Below are 14,818 nucleotides of genomic sequence, written 5' to 3' on the forward strand. Positions count from 1 at the left end.
AGTCTCATGCAGGACACGGCTGATCGGAGCTGTCACTTCAAAGCCTGGCTGCAATAGTTCTTACAGCAAGAAATTTCTCAAGAACTAGCCTGGAGCTGGAGAGCACACAGAGATGCCTGCTCAAGAGGCTCAAGCTACCAATAAACTTCAGGGCACGTGGATGTGACCTCTACAGAGAAAGAGTGGTGCTTCACCCGAATCTTCCTGGCTTTGCAGTGTATCAGCTATTATTGGGTCAGCTTCCCACTCTCACAGGACTAGAGAGCTCCCTTTTTCCTTTCAGAGGTAGCATGCCACAGAAACACAGATCCTCCTGACGCAGCTGATAACTGCAACAGCAAATATGGAAGAATAACAGAAAACGGCAAACGTCAAAAGGCTACAGCAGTCATGCCTGACATACGGGCTGTAACCCATTCCATCTCCTCAACACCAAAAAAACTCCAAACTAACCTAGAATCAGTAGCTTCTAACTGCTAAGCAAACACCTACATAATGAACAGCCTAGAAAAAGTTGTTTAAACACTCCAAAGAGTTATGAGAAATAAAGCCCTGATGCTTACATCAGAGGCAGAAAGGATCCATACCATAAATTAAACAAAACTCCTTGGAAAGCATCCCTGCGAGGGGCACAAAAATATATCAAAGTTACTGTCTTAACTATGCCTGTGTCCCTGGTCTTAATCACATTTCCTGAGACACAACTTTCCTTCTGCAGATAAGATTAATTCATATGAATTGCACTTTATCTAAGTATTTATAACTTTAAATATTAAAACCTATAGTCAGCTACCATTATTATATACTTGCATGGCACTAGTGTGCTAATAAAGAGCAAAGTGTCCGTATGCATCACATGGAGTGACATTTCAAGGCAGCTGTGAAGAGGAACACAAACCTGCAGAAGAGCATTAAAACAAAAATCAAAAACAAAACAAAGATGATATGTAAGGATTTACAGTGATTTAAGTAGCATTCACTTAAAGAAGAGCCACTACTCTTTTTGGAACACAGTGAATTTTAAGCACCCCTGTATTTTAACAGAAGAGTTAAATCATTGTTACATATAGAGGAAAACAGAAGTTTGGCACTTGTAACAGCTTTCCTTTGTTATTGCATCCTGCACTTTGTATGGCAAAGGTGTATTACCAAAAAAACCCAAAAACATTTAAACTGTACAAAGACAGTATTTATGCAACTGACTAGAGAAACTGCAGTCAAAATGGGCAAAAAAAGCCCCCTAACCCCCTCACTTCCGTACTTGTGCATTTACCAAACCATGCAGGCACAAGAAAATATTGCAAAGAGGAAATTCAGCTGCCTGGTGTTTTCTGGAAGGGGAATTTATAAAGAAAGCCAGGCATTTCAGTAGATTTGATGAAAACACTCCTATTTCAGCAAGAATTTCGATTCAGAAGGTAAACTGCATGAGTTTTGTGCCATCAAAAGCAAAAGGGGCACAGCTTGCCTGCAGTGATTAGCAAGCTGATTTTGTAAATTTGCCTTCATTTTCAGATTCACCACTCTTCTCTGGTGTCACCTCTTATCAGCTTGGGTTCAGTTCAAAGACAAGGTACCCTCAAAGCTACTGCAAGTCACTTGACCAGAAACAGCCAAGTTAACACAGCATTTTCACAGAAACTAAATGTTTTATCAGCTATTCCTCAACTTTTAAAGACAGACCTCGCTGTGGTCTAACCAAACAGAAAGCTCTGCAGAATGTCCCTTCCTCAGGGCCAGAAAAACAAAATGGATGTGAATCTGAAGTCCAGTCCAACACTGAACACTGAGGAACATGAGCGTCTCTCAACTCAGGTTGGGCAAGGCACAACACCAAGCCTGCTGCGTGTCTCTTCCACTTCTGGTAGAACCCCTGGAATGAAACCTAGAAGTTTTGTTTCATGAGTGCTTTCGTGCATTATACCTTTACTTCCGTTTGAGGGGCACAGCAGTAATCACCTTCTGCGCAAAGGAGCCACAAGACTACACATGTAAAACAAGCACAGAGGACACTTGTGTGCATATGTTTTTTTTTTCCATTTGTAAGGTCAAACTTTTGTTCTTTGAATTCGCAATTTGCTTTTCCAAAAGTAATCTGTGGCATGTGTAGAAAGGAAGAAAAAGTGAACTTTTGGGGGGGAATTACGGTAAGAGCTAGAGCGAGGAGGGAAGAAGGCCTCCCCTACTGCCATCTTCTAGGCCCTGTGCGTGCAAAGCAAGCGGCACTCTTAAGTGATATACACATTGGCCTCAAGAACTTTTCAATGCCATGCTGAACTCACGGTCCCTAACCAGGCAGCCAGTTCAGTAAATCAGCAGGGAAGATTAGGAGCTCAGAAACCTGATTCTCAGAAACCAGCAGACTGCACAGAGAGCTCACTAAGAAAATTATTAAAAAAAAAAAAATCTGAGGAAACTGGCTGGATTTAAGAATGCTGATCCATGAACAGCAGTGAATTAAGGTGGGATGGCTGTCAAGGCTCCTGTGCCTAGCAAGGACAACTTAAACAAGTTTCTAAACTGCCCTAACACCTAAACCTGGACTGCAAACAGGGAAAATTCACAAGGTGCTTCACACAGGGTTCAGGCATCTTACGAAGGGCTATGCAGTTGCCCAGAAGAGCCAGGACAGCCAGGCTGGTGACCTTTATCAGCAGATCCAGTTCTACCCAGAGCTGTTCATCAGTGAGACATCCTACCTCCCAGTGGTCTGGGCTGGTTGCCTCCCTCCACCCAGGACCTCTGGTATCAAATCCTCCCTCCACTGCTGAAGTAGATAATCTCTTTCCCAAAGAAAGCCAGAAAGAGGTAACTATCCATCTCGCTATACACAACCACCTGAACCATCAGGCACACCCTGAAGAAAGGAGAACCTTGGTTTCTAAATCCTGCTCCAAACTGGGAGGGAACCAAAATCTGATTATTTCACTTCCCCCAAAAATACGCTCATCACTGGGCTTGTGGATTAAGAGCTAGACAGACAGACATATGCTCACCAGACCCCAAGACACATCCCTTCTCTCCCACGCACAACCACAAGCTAGGCTGGATCATCTACTGATCAGGCCCACAGACAAAGCAGTCTGAGGACCATCCCCATCCCCTACCTAGGCTGCAACATAAAAAGGAGTCGGAGCAAACCAGCAGCACGGAGACGCAGACAGCTTTCCTCCCAGCTCCTCAGCAGGATGCAGGCTGATCAATGGCATGTTGCCACCCAAAGAGGCAGGTCTAGCCTCCTGTCCTGCTCTACTGCTTCATGCTCCATCTTCCTCCACCTTGAGCCTCAGGTTCCCATCCTCGCACCAGCTCTCTGGGAGCTGATCCAGCTCACTAGCTCAGAGACAAAAACACACACCACACGCTACTCCAAGTCCCCAGAACTGCAACTTTAAGCCCTAGGAGGGTCAGGCAGGTAGTTGGGCAACGTGAATTCTAAAATCACCAATTAATCCATACTGGAAATCTGGTTCAACTCCTTGCTTGAAGCAGGACCAAGGAAGCCAATTTTGAGACTGAATGAATACCAAATCTTCAACAACTTACATACCTGAAACTTAAGGTGACAGTGTCTCTAGAGATTTGGCTCCCAATCTCCAATCTTGAAGTAAGCTATAGGAGTATACGTGTGCTATGAAATTAAGTTTGCAACTATTCCAAGCGACAAGATTTAAGCTCCTCGGTCAAGTCTAATTGAGTGTATTAGCAACACACTCCAATTACCAGCAGATTTTTGTTTGCTTTATTTTTTTTTTTTTAAGTAAGAAAATCTACTGTTAATCCTACTCAAAGTGTAAACATTTAGTTCACTAACTTTAACTGCAAAACACTGCTAATGTATACATTATTTGTTATTATGTGCATTTATTATTTAGTTTTTCTGGATGCTGAATGCCCTCAAATGTACTGGGGAGCTACAAGGACTCAGAGATAGCAGCCTGCAACATTTTAAATAACATTTTCAGAAGTTTTCTAAGCCACTTAGAAAACTAAGCTCAAAAGTGAGATAGATACTTGGAAACATTCAATTCGATCATTTTTTAATATGGGATTTCAGCACTTATTCAGGAAAAAAATTAATCAATGCAAAATTTTCGAAAAAGGGATGTTTTACGGATAAGCTAACAGCACTTGAGATTTATTTCACAAGACAGCTGAAGATAGAATTAGTGGTTCACATTTCTGTAGTAAAGCATTATATATAAATTTAAAATTTTAAGACATATATATACACACCAAGTTTACTGCAATGCATAAATATATATAATTTCTAATACGCCAACTAATATAGGCCAGAAAACTGATGTATATAGTTCAAGTCTTGCAGCACTTCAGCATTACAAAAAATAAAAAAATAAATAGTGGTCAATGGGTTAGCTGCTGCCCCTTCCCACCTCACACTGCTCAGAACCAGAGTAATTCCAACTAGGAATCAGCATTATGGAAGGATTATGAGCAGGAGTAAGTTTTAGAATGTCTCTTAAAGGAATATTTAAATATAATTATTTTGTACTAATTTGGAATTGTATCTCAGCAGATCTATAATGATACAAAGATGACTGCAAACGTTTACACTAACAAAACTGAGGGCAAAGACTGGCTTCTGTCTGAGGTCCACAAAGTTGCAGAATGGAAAGTACTATATGTAGTTATAATACTGGTAATATAAAGTCTTTCTGATGGGCAGGAAATTTCGATTCTATTTCCATCTCATTTTATTCTTTTTAAATAAATATGTTATATCCCACCTATCACAAACAACAATGAAATCAAGAAGTGAGGTAAAATGTTCTACCAGCCGATCTTTACTATGAATAAGTCAATTAAATATCACTACTGATGTGAACAAGACTTAAGAAATAAAATGCAAGATACTAAATTCTTCATTATAACCACACCATAAAACCCAGCTTTCAAAGTCAAACAGTAGTAAACAAGACTTTGTACCTTAGCATAGAAATCATTAATAAACCAGCTTTTGATCCCAATTTAAAGTTGCTGTACAATTTTCCTTAATTGATGGTCCAAAAATCATGTTTTCTGCAAAACAAATATATCCTTGTCACATGCCACCTTTGTTCTAACAGAGATAAAATGCACCTTCCTACAATCCTCAGTCTTAAAAACCCTACTCTTAGTTAGCAAAACATCTGAAGTAAAAAGGAACACAACCTATTTTCTTTGTCAAGTTCTGTTGTCTTTTACCAAGAGCAGCAACTGTCATGAACTTTTCCAATTATCTTTTCCCTTTACTTCAAGAAAACAGCCTCCAAAATCCACAGAGAAATGCATGCCACCCGTCTGTACACCAGTGCATCAGGCTATTCAAATGACAGCATAGAAAAAACAGTTTACTTATCTGTAGTGTATCTGTTTTAGATTAGTCCATTTTAAATATATTAAAAATATTCTTAGGAATGAAAACATTGCAAATGAATGAAAAACATATGTACACCTCCACCATTTTTAGGCACAGACCTTAACTTTTGAGGAAGGACTAGAAATAAATGGTGCAACAACCAACATCTCCTACGGCATTACAGTCAAACAACAGTCTTTGCAGTATACCAGAGAGGTTGGTTTTCATATAGCTTCTGTGCATTATAGCTATCCAGTCCAAGATAGCACATTCATCCTTATCTATTCCCCTCAGGGGAAATGCACCTTAAATCATTTTTGCTTTCAACAAACTTTGTCAAAGGAATACCAATTCCCACCAGTTTCAGACACAAAGAAACTCCTTCGATAGCACAGTTTAAACTCCAAATGGTTAGGACTGAAGGTGTTTCCTTATCTCATTTTTATATCTCTTCTTTTAATGTATACGTAGAGTTATTTGTCCCCGAAACATGAACTGAGACTCAAGCTTTTTAAGCATTTAAAACAAAAACAGTTACCATACCAAAGCACAGCATACAGTGTAAGTTTCAGTTGCAATTTCTCAGCTTTTCCTTTATATAGAGCTATATTATGGTGGACTGCGTAGAGTTCTTCCAGTCTCCTCCACTTCCAGCACAGGGATCATGGAGAATGTACACGAATGCGGAATAATCCTTGTTGAAGCTGCAGTCGGAAGAGCTTGCAGTTTGCAATTCGCAAAGCCGCGCAGCCAGTACGGCGAAGGTCTGATTGAAGTAGTGGCTTAGTGCGCTGCCAGGTTCCCGTGCTTCTTTTAAATTCTCTAACATAGTCATAATTTGTACCTAAACTCACACACACAAAGAATGAAAAAAAAAAAAAGTTAATGCCTACTGTAGCTACCAGCACATTTAACCTCTAGTAAGGCAAATACTTATTACTAGAGTGCACTAGAGCACACATACAATCTCAAAACAGTTTTTGGATATATTGTTAAAGTTATTTTCAAAAGAAAACAGACATTTATCTACTTAAAATCGCCAGATTTTGAATTTGCTTTTTCATATTTTGTAGACAGTCTATATACGTACACACATATATATCTATATACAGCCATGAAAGCAAGTATAGTCCTTCGAACATTTCCTACAGCATTTGGCCTGCTGCTGAAAGCTATGAGGGAGGAGAATTTAATGCATCTGTAAGTACACCTGTATACAGCTGGGATTTAGAGCCAAGAGCTGCTACCAGCTGTGTGAGCCACAGGATGATGTCCACAAAATGCAGAACCACCTGCTCACCACTGAAAAGGTGGAGAAAAAACCCACAGACACCAACTTTTTTTCTTATATTTAAACTAATGCAATACTATGCTGTTCCTCTTGGTCTTTTCTCCTCATCTTTGCAGTGCTAATCAGCCAAATGCTTGTACTACTGATTTTGTTTCTGAAAAGGTCCAATGTACAAAACCTACATGCACATTTCTGTAAATCTAGCACATCTCCCCTGAGGGCAACAGTACTGGAACAGAAAATAGTTCAGAATTACAAAGAATTAAAGTCCTAGCCTTTAATTCTAAAGATCAGACTCATTAGCACCAAGTATTTAAAAGACTTGAAGACAACAAGCAACAGGAAATTATTAGTTTCAACTCTAACCTGTATCAAGATCTCCAATCACGTAAATGCTGGCTCCAATAGGCACAGCTCCATACACGAAAGAAGAACTAGTTGGGATACATAAGTTCTGGTCATTTAGATAAATCCACCTGTAAAAATAAATAAAATAAGATTTTGGTATGTTATTTTTATTGAGCACCAAAAAAAAGGTCCTTTTTCCAGCTGTCCTATTTGAATGAAAAGCAGAGCATACAAGTTAATTTTCTATGTAAAAGTTGGAAGTGTTGTCTAGTTGATCAGGCCTCATAGCCAGCAAAAGTAACTGGTACTGCTATTCGGAAAGTTTGAGATACTTTATCTTGAGGTTACTTTATTTCAGGATTGCTCCACTCATCTGTGTAATCTATCTGGAATAAATTTTTCTTGCAGCCACCCAGTATGCTCTTCTGGAAGACAGCAGGCATACAGGAGAGCCTTTTCTGCAACAGCTATAACAGTCAATTTTCCCTACAGGGAAAATTTTAGGCAACTTTGTCTTAAAATCAGCATAGCCATAAAAGCATAGAAATCTTAATAGTACATAGCAGAGGAAATAACACGTTGCTATAGCAAGGCCTTATTATTAAGCAGTACCTTCCCCCACATAATTCCCCAACTTCTTTAATTGTACTTTGTCAGAGACAAGAAATCCCATGTGCAGTATAGGGAATGCAGCACTTGGCAATACTTAATTTTAAACAAGGGATAGAAGATTGAAACTCAGTGTTAAGGGATTTGAGGAAAGAAAAAAGTCCATTCCTTGGAATTGAAGCAGAACTTCCCAACCGCATATCAGGCTCTTTTCAGTTGCTTCCTAGCTCCTACTGAAATCTTTAAAATCCCTTATGGTCACTTTAAAAATGCCTCTGTTTCAGCACTACGTCAGCCTGATCTTCCCACAGAGTGAAGAGCAGTTTTCCACGTTGAAGCCTTTGGAAACCAGCTAAGTATGGATGTATTTACCACTCCTCTGTGAGACACTGGTTTATAAAGATGGCCCATTTATCCAGATGTGTCAGCATCCTCCTTATGGCTTTGAAACAAATTTCTGCAGATTGCTGCTGAACTTTTGCAGATGTTGGCATAGTTACTATTTACAGACCCTTAAGATGTAAAATCAAGACTATTTTAGGTGACCTCTCCTAGAGGGAGTCCAATATTTTAATAGTTTACAGAGAACAGAGAAATTTGAAAAACCTTTTACAAGCATCCTATGTATTTTCATTGCCATACCTGGTTAATTTGAGGGAAGAGTTAGGAAATATCTTCATGGAAACTGCTGACCCTTGAAGACCCTGCATCATCTTAACTCATGACTCAGAGGTAAGCCTCTTTGAGGCTGAAGGAGATGCTGATACACAGCCATTATCTTGGAGAGAGACATCAATTTTTAAAGGCCACACTAAAGGATAAGCTGTCCGTCACTTTGTCTGTGCTATACAGGGAAGGCTTAGGAGTCCGCAGAAAGCACGGGAACCCGTGTAACTGCCGCAGAGGACGACAGATGAACTAACAACGGGAAAAAAGTGAAGTCTTCTATAGTCATTCAGAAAGTCTGTTAGACAGCAAAACACCTTTTAGCATGTATCATTAGCTTTTTTCCCCCTTACTGTGGTAAGGGGGCATATTCAATATTTGCAGTGCATTCTAGCACCACCAAGTTACCTCAACTTAGTTGAATAAACAGCAAAAAAACATGGGAGAAAAAAAAAAAAGAACAGGACTGTATCAGAGAAGGGAAGAACACAGAATGAGTTGAGCGTGCTGAGCTTCAGCACACAGCACAGAGAGGAGATGTCTCACTGAAAAGCAAAACCTGGTTTTTACTCTAGCTATTGATGGAGCAGCTGGAAATCATGTGAACTTTGGGGGCTTGCCAGTGCTAGATACTCATGGATTCGGAGTTTAAACGAACAGAAATACAGCGCAGGACCCAGACATTTTGCTACTGCACATCAAGAAAAGAAAAATTTAAAGTATCTTTAGTTGCTTGTGAAAATTCATTCTCAACCTTTCCCAACACATATACTTTAAAAACAGCCCCAACTTTTTAGGAATGCGTACAGCAGTTTTAGCAGTTAAAACTCGGAAGGAACAAAGACAGGAAGGGCAAGGGGTCACGTTTCATCAGAACTTGACTGGGCTCCAGCTTAATGCGGGTTGATCATTTGCCTACCGTTTGAGCAGCATGAAAAAACATGAGGACAAGAAAGTCGGAGTCTTCAGGAATTTGAAAGCACTCGCTGGAGCACAGCTCTGCTGCGCAATTCCCTGGGATGGCTCTACTAAAACGGACTCTGAGAAGAACAGAGATGACATGTTCCTTTGTAACTACAGACAAAAACGGGCAATACGAAACCAAAATGGGCCTCCCCTGAAATTAAAAGGGGAAGGAATCCCGATTTTGGGGGGGTTGAAGTGGTATCAACTAAAAATCCATCCAAACAGCTGTAATTAATAAGCAGGATGGTAACTATTTTATTTCCAGATGGGAGTAAAACAGAGGCAATACAGAACCAACCTATTTCAGACCCCTCACCTTAAGCTCATACCAGCTGAGTCACGAAGCCTACAAGCGATTGGAAATCTCGTGAGTGTTCCTCTTATCTGACGCGCTGCCAGGCAGCCAGCTCGCTTTCTCATTGCATTTGTATAGGCAGCATTTCCTTTGGATGAGATTCCCGCGCACTGCATAGGAGCATCTTCCTAGCTACAAATACTATGGCATAAGATTATTTAGCTTACTATTTACATACTGTTTAGAGGGTTTCTGTGATGTTTCAGTAGCAAAGAGAATTATTTTAAGTGGTGCTTACCAAGTATTGCCCCTGAACAAGCATCTCTCATTGTATTCCCCCCCCTCCCCCAGAAACAAAACAAAAAACCCCCACCCTGCAAATTTTGATAAGTAATTTTGTATCAGGAGCTAGCAGAAAGAAGGCCTACCCCACATTTACAGAACACCAGTAAATGCAGCAGCAGCTGTACTCAAGGCCAGAGCTCCACCAGCAGTTTTATCATGCATTTGCAAAGAATCCCACAGGCACTTTGCACTCTAAGGATTTCCAAATATCCACACTGAAAAAAAAAAAGTGTATACAGACACCATTCAGGTGTCCACACATCTACATGAAACACAAAGCCATGTCATACATTATAAACTCTGGCCAAAAGAAAGACTAACTCAATGAGATCTTCGATATGTACTTAAGGTTTCCTATTTTCTACAGACTAAACAAATATTGGATCACTGAGCCAAGATTACCCTTCTGCTGTCCCTGTCTCCCACTCTCCACCTTTTTTTTTTTTTTAAAGAAAAATTTTTAGCTTGATGAATATTTTAAAACTAGGAGATTTACTCCTTCACTCAAAATAAAGTGATTTAGATTTGTTTTCTGTTATTTCTGAATCAGCTGAAGAAATGAGTCTTGCATTTTCCAGAAACAGTCAACTTGCCTTCACTTGATGCTCGCAGGCCACTATTACAATGAAATTATGTTAACTCTCCAGTCTCAGTCGTACTGCAAAGTAAACAAGTACCATCCAGACAGCAGAAAGTATTTTGTCCTGGTATTAGCAGGGGAATATTTGGTCACTTTGTTTTGTAGTGAGGTCCCTTTATGATTATTTTCCCTCTTCCTCAAGTAGGTACAACTGCTCAGGTAGCAAAGTCACCACCATGGCTACAGCAGACTGTGTTCAGCTTGCACAGATGTATCTGAATTAATCTGAAGCTCTGGATAACTGTTAGTCCTCATGAGCTAGAGCTAACTATCAAGTAACATGGTAACACAGCACCCTCTTCTGGTAACTAACACCACTCCGGGGAGGAAACTAGTGGACCTTCAAACACAGGAAAACAAGAGTTAAAGCTGGAGTAGCAGCATTTACTACTGAAGCAAAAGCAGTAACTATTCTGGTCTCCCCTGCCCTCCACTTCTGATGGAGGACACACGCCTGTGAACAGTCTGGAGTGCAAACACATGCTTCAAGTTTCTAAGCCCAAACTATCAGAGCAGAGACAAAGCCTGGACAGCTCAGCAGCCCTCAACACATGCCTCCTCCAGTACGTAGAGGGAGATTACTCACTTCCACCTCACCTTCCTCTGTGCCAGCACAGCTCACATGCCACTCACACGCTACACAGGGTGCTACATTTCAATAGAAACCAGTTACCTATCCTAACCTTGCATCTATCAACAGGTGTCAGGGGAGGAAAAAGGACCACCAACCCAAGACCAACTGGTCTGGAATATTTTGAAGGAAGATTGACAGTTATGGGGGAAGAAATACTGACACTTCCATAAGTATCAATACCATAATTTAACACCATTCAAGAGTTGAAGCAGCTGGATTTTTATTATATTTTTACATGAATCTAGGAAAATCTCTGGGATGCCACCAAGTAAAAATGTAATTATATTGGAAATACTGCCAGCTATACAACTGCATTGCAGGCAGTAGGTGGCAGTGAGAACTCACCTACAATCAAGGCTGGGACTTGCAAACTTTTTCTAATTACGCTTTAGGAAAGCTTAATCTGTAGCAACCAAGGAGACTAGAAATTTACAGTCACTGGTGAGAATCTTGAGCTATATACCACCTTTCAAAAAACAGAGTCAGTCTGGAAACATTTCAAGCAAATCAATTAGAAATAGCAACTGGGAGGTAGGGAAGTATTTCCTGCTGGAATTCTTTCCTTCTGGAAGAACTCTTGCCCAGAAGTTTATTCGCTTTATCATTTCTCCACACCCTCAAAGGATGAGAAGTCACTATGGAACATGAGGAGCAACAAGCTATCTCATCTGCCTGCTTCTTATAGTCACTTTGAAGAGTATTTCTTCTTCTCCAGTTTCTTTTGACTATAGCTGTTTATTTTGGACTCTACTTAGAGCAGAGAAGATATTTTCATGCAGAAACTGAAGTCTCTTTACAACCACATTTTATGAGATAATTATATCGTAAACTTACACCCTACTATTTTATTTTCATGTGCTTTTATAAAGGTCACAGTCATAAATCAGTCTTGATTTTGTAATACAGATGTATTAATCTCCTCCACTGTCAACAATCCTTGAAATATCTGACAGTTTCTTTATAAACTACATTGAAATAAGACATCCAATTTATAATTATATGCAAGAAGAAAGCATGGGAGGTACCAAAGCTTGTCAATTATTCCTGGAAAATAAGCTGAACTCCATGCAAAATTTTGTCTAACACAAATTATGTTCTGAATAGTTACCACATGTAATAAGGCCTAAGGTGGATTTTAATACAAGAGCCAGGAGATAACAAATGGAGTCCTAAGAAGCAGATTCAAAACAAACACAAAGAGATTAGCCATACACAGTGTGCAGAGATAACCGAGAAATGCATAGCATCCACAGCGTCCTTCCTATGGCAAAAGCCTACGTGGATTCAAACAGCAATCAGATGAATGCTAGGAACAGAAATCCATGAAATATCTTAATTCAGCAGCTCTAGCTCAGGAACCACCTAAGCTGCAAGTCTTTGGGAACGGGCCTGGACCAGGGGGAAGTATTGCTATATATTCTTACATTTCTCCACAAGCAGTCTCTAGGAGCCTGGGGCATGAGTAAAGGGTGGTGACAGCAGTGTTGTGAACTTAGGGAAACTGCAGAGCACAGGCGAAGAGCCAGGCAAACCACTTTTCAGTCATGATGTTTCTCCTTTTCAGGTACAGATAGGACTTTTCATGGTGGCCCTGTCACACATCAAGAGCCCAGTGTGGTATCTTAGAGGGACAAGCCACTGCATGACCCCGTAGGGGTGTTACAAGGTAAAATGAGCAACAGAGATGCACAGCAAAGGTCTAATAAGCTTTTAAGTGTCTAATATGCTTTCAAGTGGAGGTGAAATGGACAGATGAGCATCTAAATTATGTATTTCCTATGTTAATAGCTGTGGCTAGTTACCTTTTAAACTCGTCATGATAGAATTCAGATTTGCATGTCACCATCTCACTGGCTTGACTGTCATCACGACTTCTGACCCCACCAAACACGTAAAGCTCAGAGGCAACTCCACAGGCCACTGCACCAAATCTGAGAATTCAAATAAGAAAACAGGCAAAGTTGTGATGCATCTAAACCATTCTACATATCCTTCTGAATTTTCTCTGTTCTGGGCATCTTGCATAATCAACAAAATTAGATGAGTCATGGATGTGAACTGTAAGCCATACCACGTGAAAGAACAGAACAATAAAGCATTTATCTGTGTTTGGTTTTTGGTTTTCAGTTTGCATCAGGGTAGTATTGCTTGTAACATCAGGATGTATTTATAACTCTGACACATTACTCGGCCACATCTTGGCATTACAACTGCAGGCCACCGTGATTCAGAAAGGCACGCTGAAACTCATAGGACTCTAACAGACATCTTAGGTATTCTTCAGAGAAACAAAGACAACTTCCTCTTATCAGAGGACCAGCGCTTCAGCGTTAAAGGAACCATACAGGTTATCAAGTATATACTGATACAACACTGATGACATTAACAATCAACTCCTTTTTAAAAAGTAAAAGGAAGTTGAGTACACTTTTCTAACTGTTTTGGAAGGTTCTCACTGAATATATTCTTGTAATCTAGATTTTATTTCCATTGTCACCCACCTTCTCTCTTTTAGAGGACAAATTGCTGTCCATTGCTGAGTCCTAGGGTCATAACACTCCACAGATTCAAAGAGTTTTCCATAGGAGCCTCCACCCATTGCATAGATTTTCTTCTTCATAGCTGCATAGCAGCCAATCTTGAATGAAGGGGGGGAAAACAAAACAAAACCAAACACCCAAAGTTGCACACAATATCAAGAGCTCAAAACTAAAGAATCTTGTTTAATAGAGAGTGTTAAGTGTTAGAAAAATCATGTCAGGAAGCTTAATCAAAATAAATAAAACACAGTCTAAGCAACAAGGCAGAGAGGAGTCTTAATTACGCTCATAATCATAACACAAGTTGAGTTTTTCGCAAAGAATAGTCTCTAAGCACAAGGGGAGAGGTGGGGGAGAACTAGTTCAAATTTCTTTACCTGATTTCACTTCCAGGTCGAAAAGAAATATGAGCATAAAACTGCTCCTTTTAACTAGCTAACCAATACAGGCTTTATATTAGCGACTACCACCCTGAACATTAGGCCATTTATTATGAAAACAAAGGGAATAAAACACAGCAAAAGTGAGGTTAAAGTATTGCTCATACTGGGCAATGCTGTTACAGTTCAATTTGCACAATGTTGCCTTCAGTTTAATTTTTCTTTATCATCTGCTCTGTGACAATTCTCCAAAAACAGTCTGCATAAAAAGTTCGCTTTCTCTGTAGTAAGCAGCAATGAAGTTAACTATATAGCCTTAAATGATTAGTTTTTTAAATGTTTAATTGCCTGCGAGTGTAGATGCAACATTTTCTCGTAACATTTATTTTTGTTGCTGAAGAGAACAGTGTAGCAAACGAGTCCTCTCCTACCTCATTCTGAATGGCAAAAGTTGAACAAGCATTAAGAGAGGACTAAAAGAATCTTCCTTCCACCACTTTAGGACTCAACACTATAGACTGATCTCCAGAAGGGGAAAGAACAAAAAACCTCTTAGAAAGAATAAAACACTACGGAAGTTTAAAACTGGGGCAGGGGTAGGATGACAAGCAAGACAGAGTGAGAGAGGGGTTCGGGTTCCCGCACCGCCTGTTGCACAATGCTGCCCATGAGAACTGCCAGCAGCAGCTGGGTTTTGATATAAAGCTGCTCTCCCTCCTCTCCGTTTGAGGAGGGTTTGTTGCAG

General features: G+C 40.0%; 1 protein-coding gene across 1 annotated transcript in view; it reads right to left on the reverse strand.

Moving 5' to 3' along the window:
* Nucleotides 1–4,777: 4,777 nt before the first annotated feature.
* Nucleotides 4,778–14,818, reverse strand: part of GAN (gigaxonin) — a 29,165-nt gene continuing 19,124 nt past the window's right edge. The window contains exons 8-11 of the mRNA XM_067302444.1: nucleotides 13,655–13,791; nucleotides 12,956–13,084; nucleotides 7,017–7,126; nucleotides 4,778–6,203 (exon numbers count right to left, since the gene is read on the reverse strand). Coding sequence (XP_067158545.1) covers nucleotides 6,022–6,203; nucleotides 7,017–7,126; nucleotides 12,956–13,084; nucleotides 13,655–13,791 — 558 coding nt within the window. The 3' untranslated portion in view covers nucleotides 4,778–6,021. The remainder of the gene's footprint in view (nucleotides 6,204–7,016; nucleotides 7,127–12,955; nucleotides 13,085–13,654; nucleotides 13,792–14,818) is intronic.

The sequence above is a fragment of the Apteryx mantelli genome, chromosome 10, assembly GCF_036417845.1.
Source record: "Apteryx mantelli isolate bAptMan1 chromosome 10, bAptMan1.hap1, whole genome shotgun sequence".
NCBI classification, from domain to species: domain Eukaryota; kingdom Metazoa; phylum Chordata; class Aves; order Apterygiformes; family Apterygidae; genus Apteryx; species Apteryx mantelli.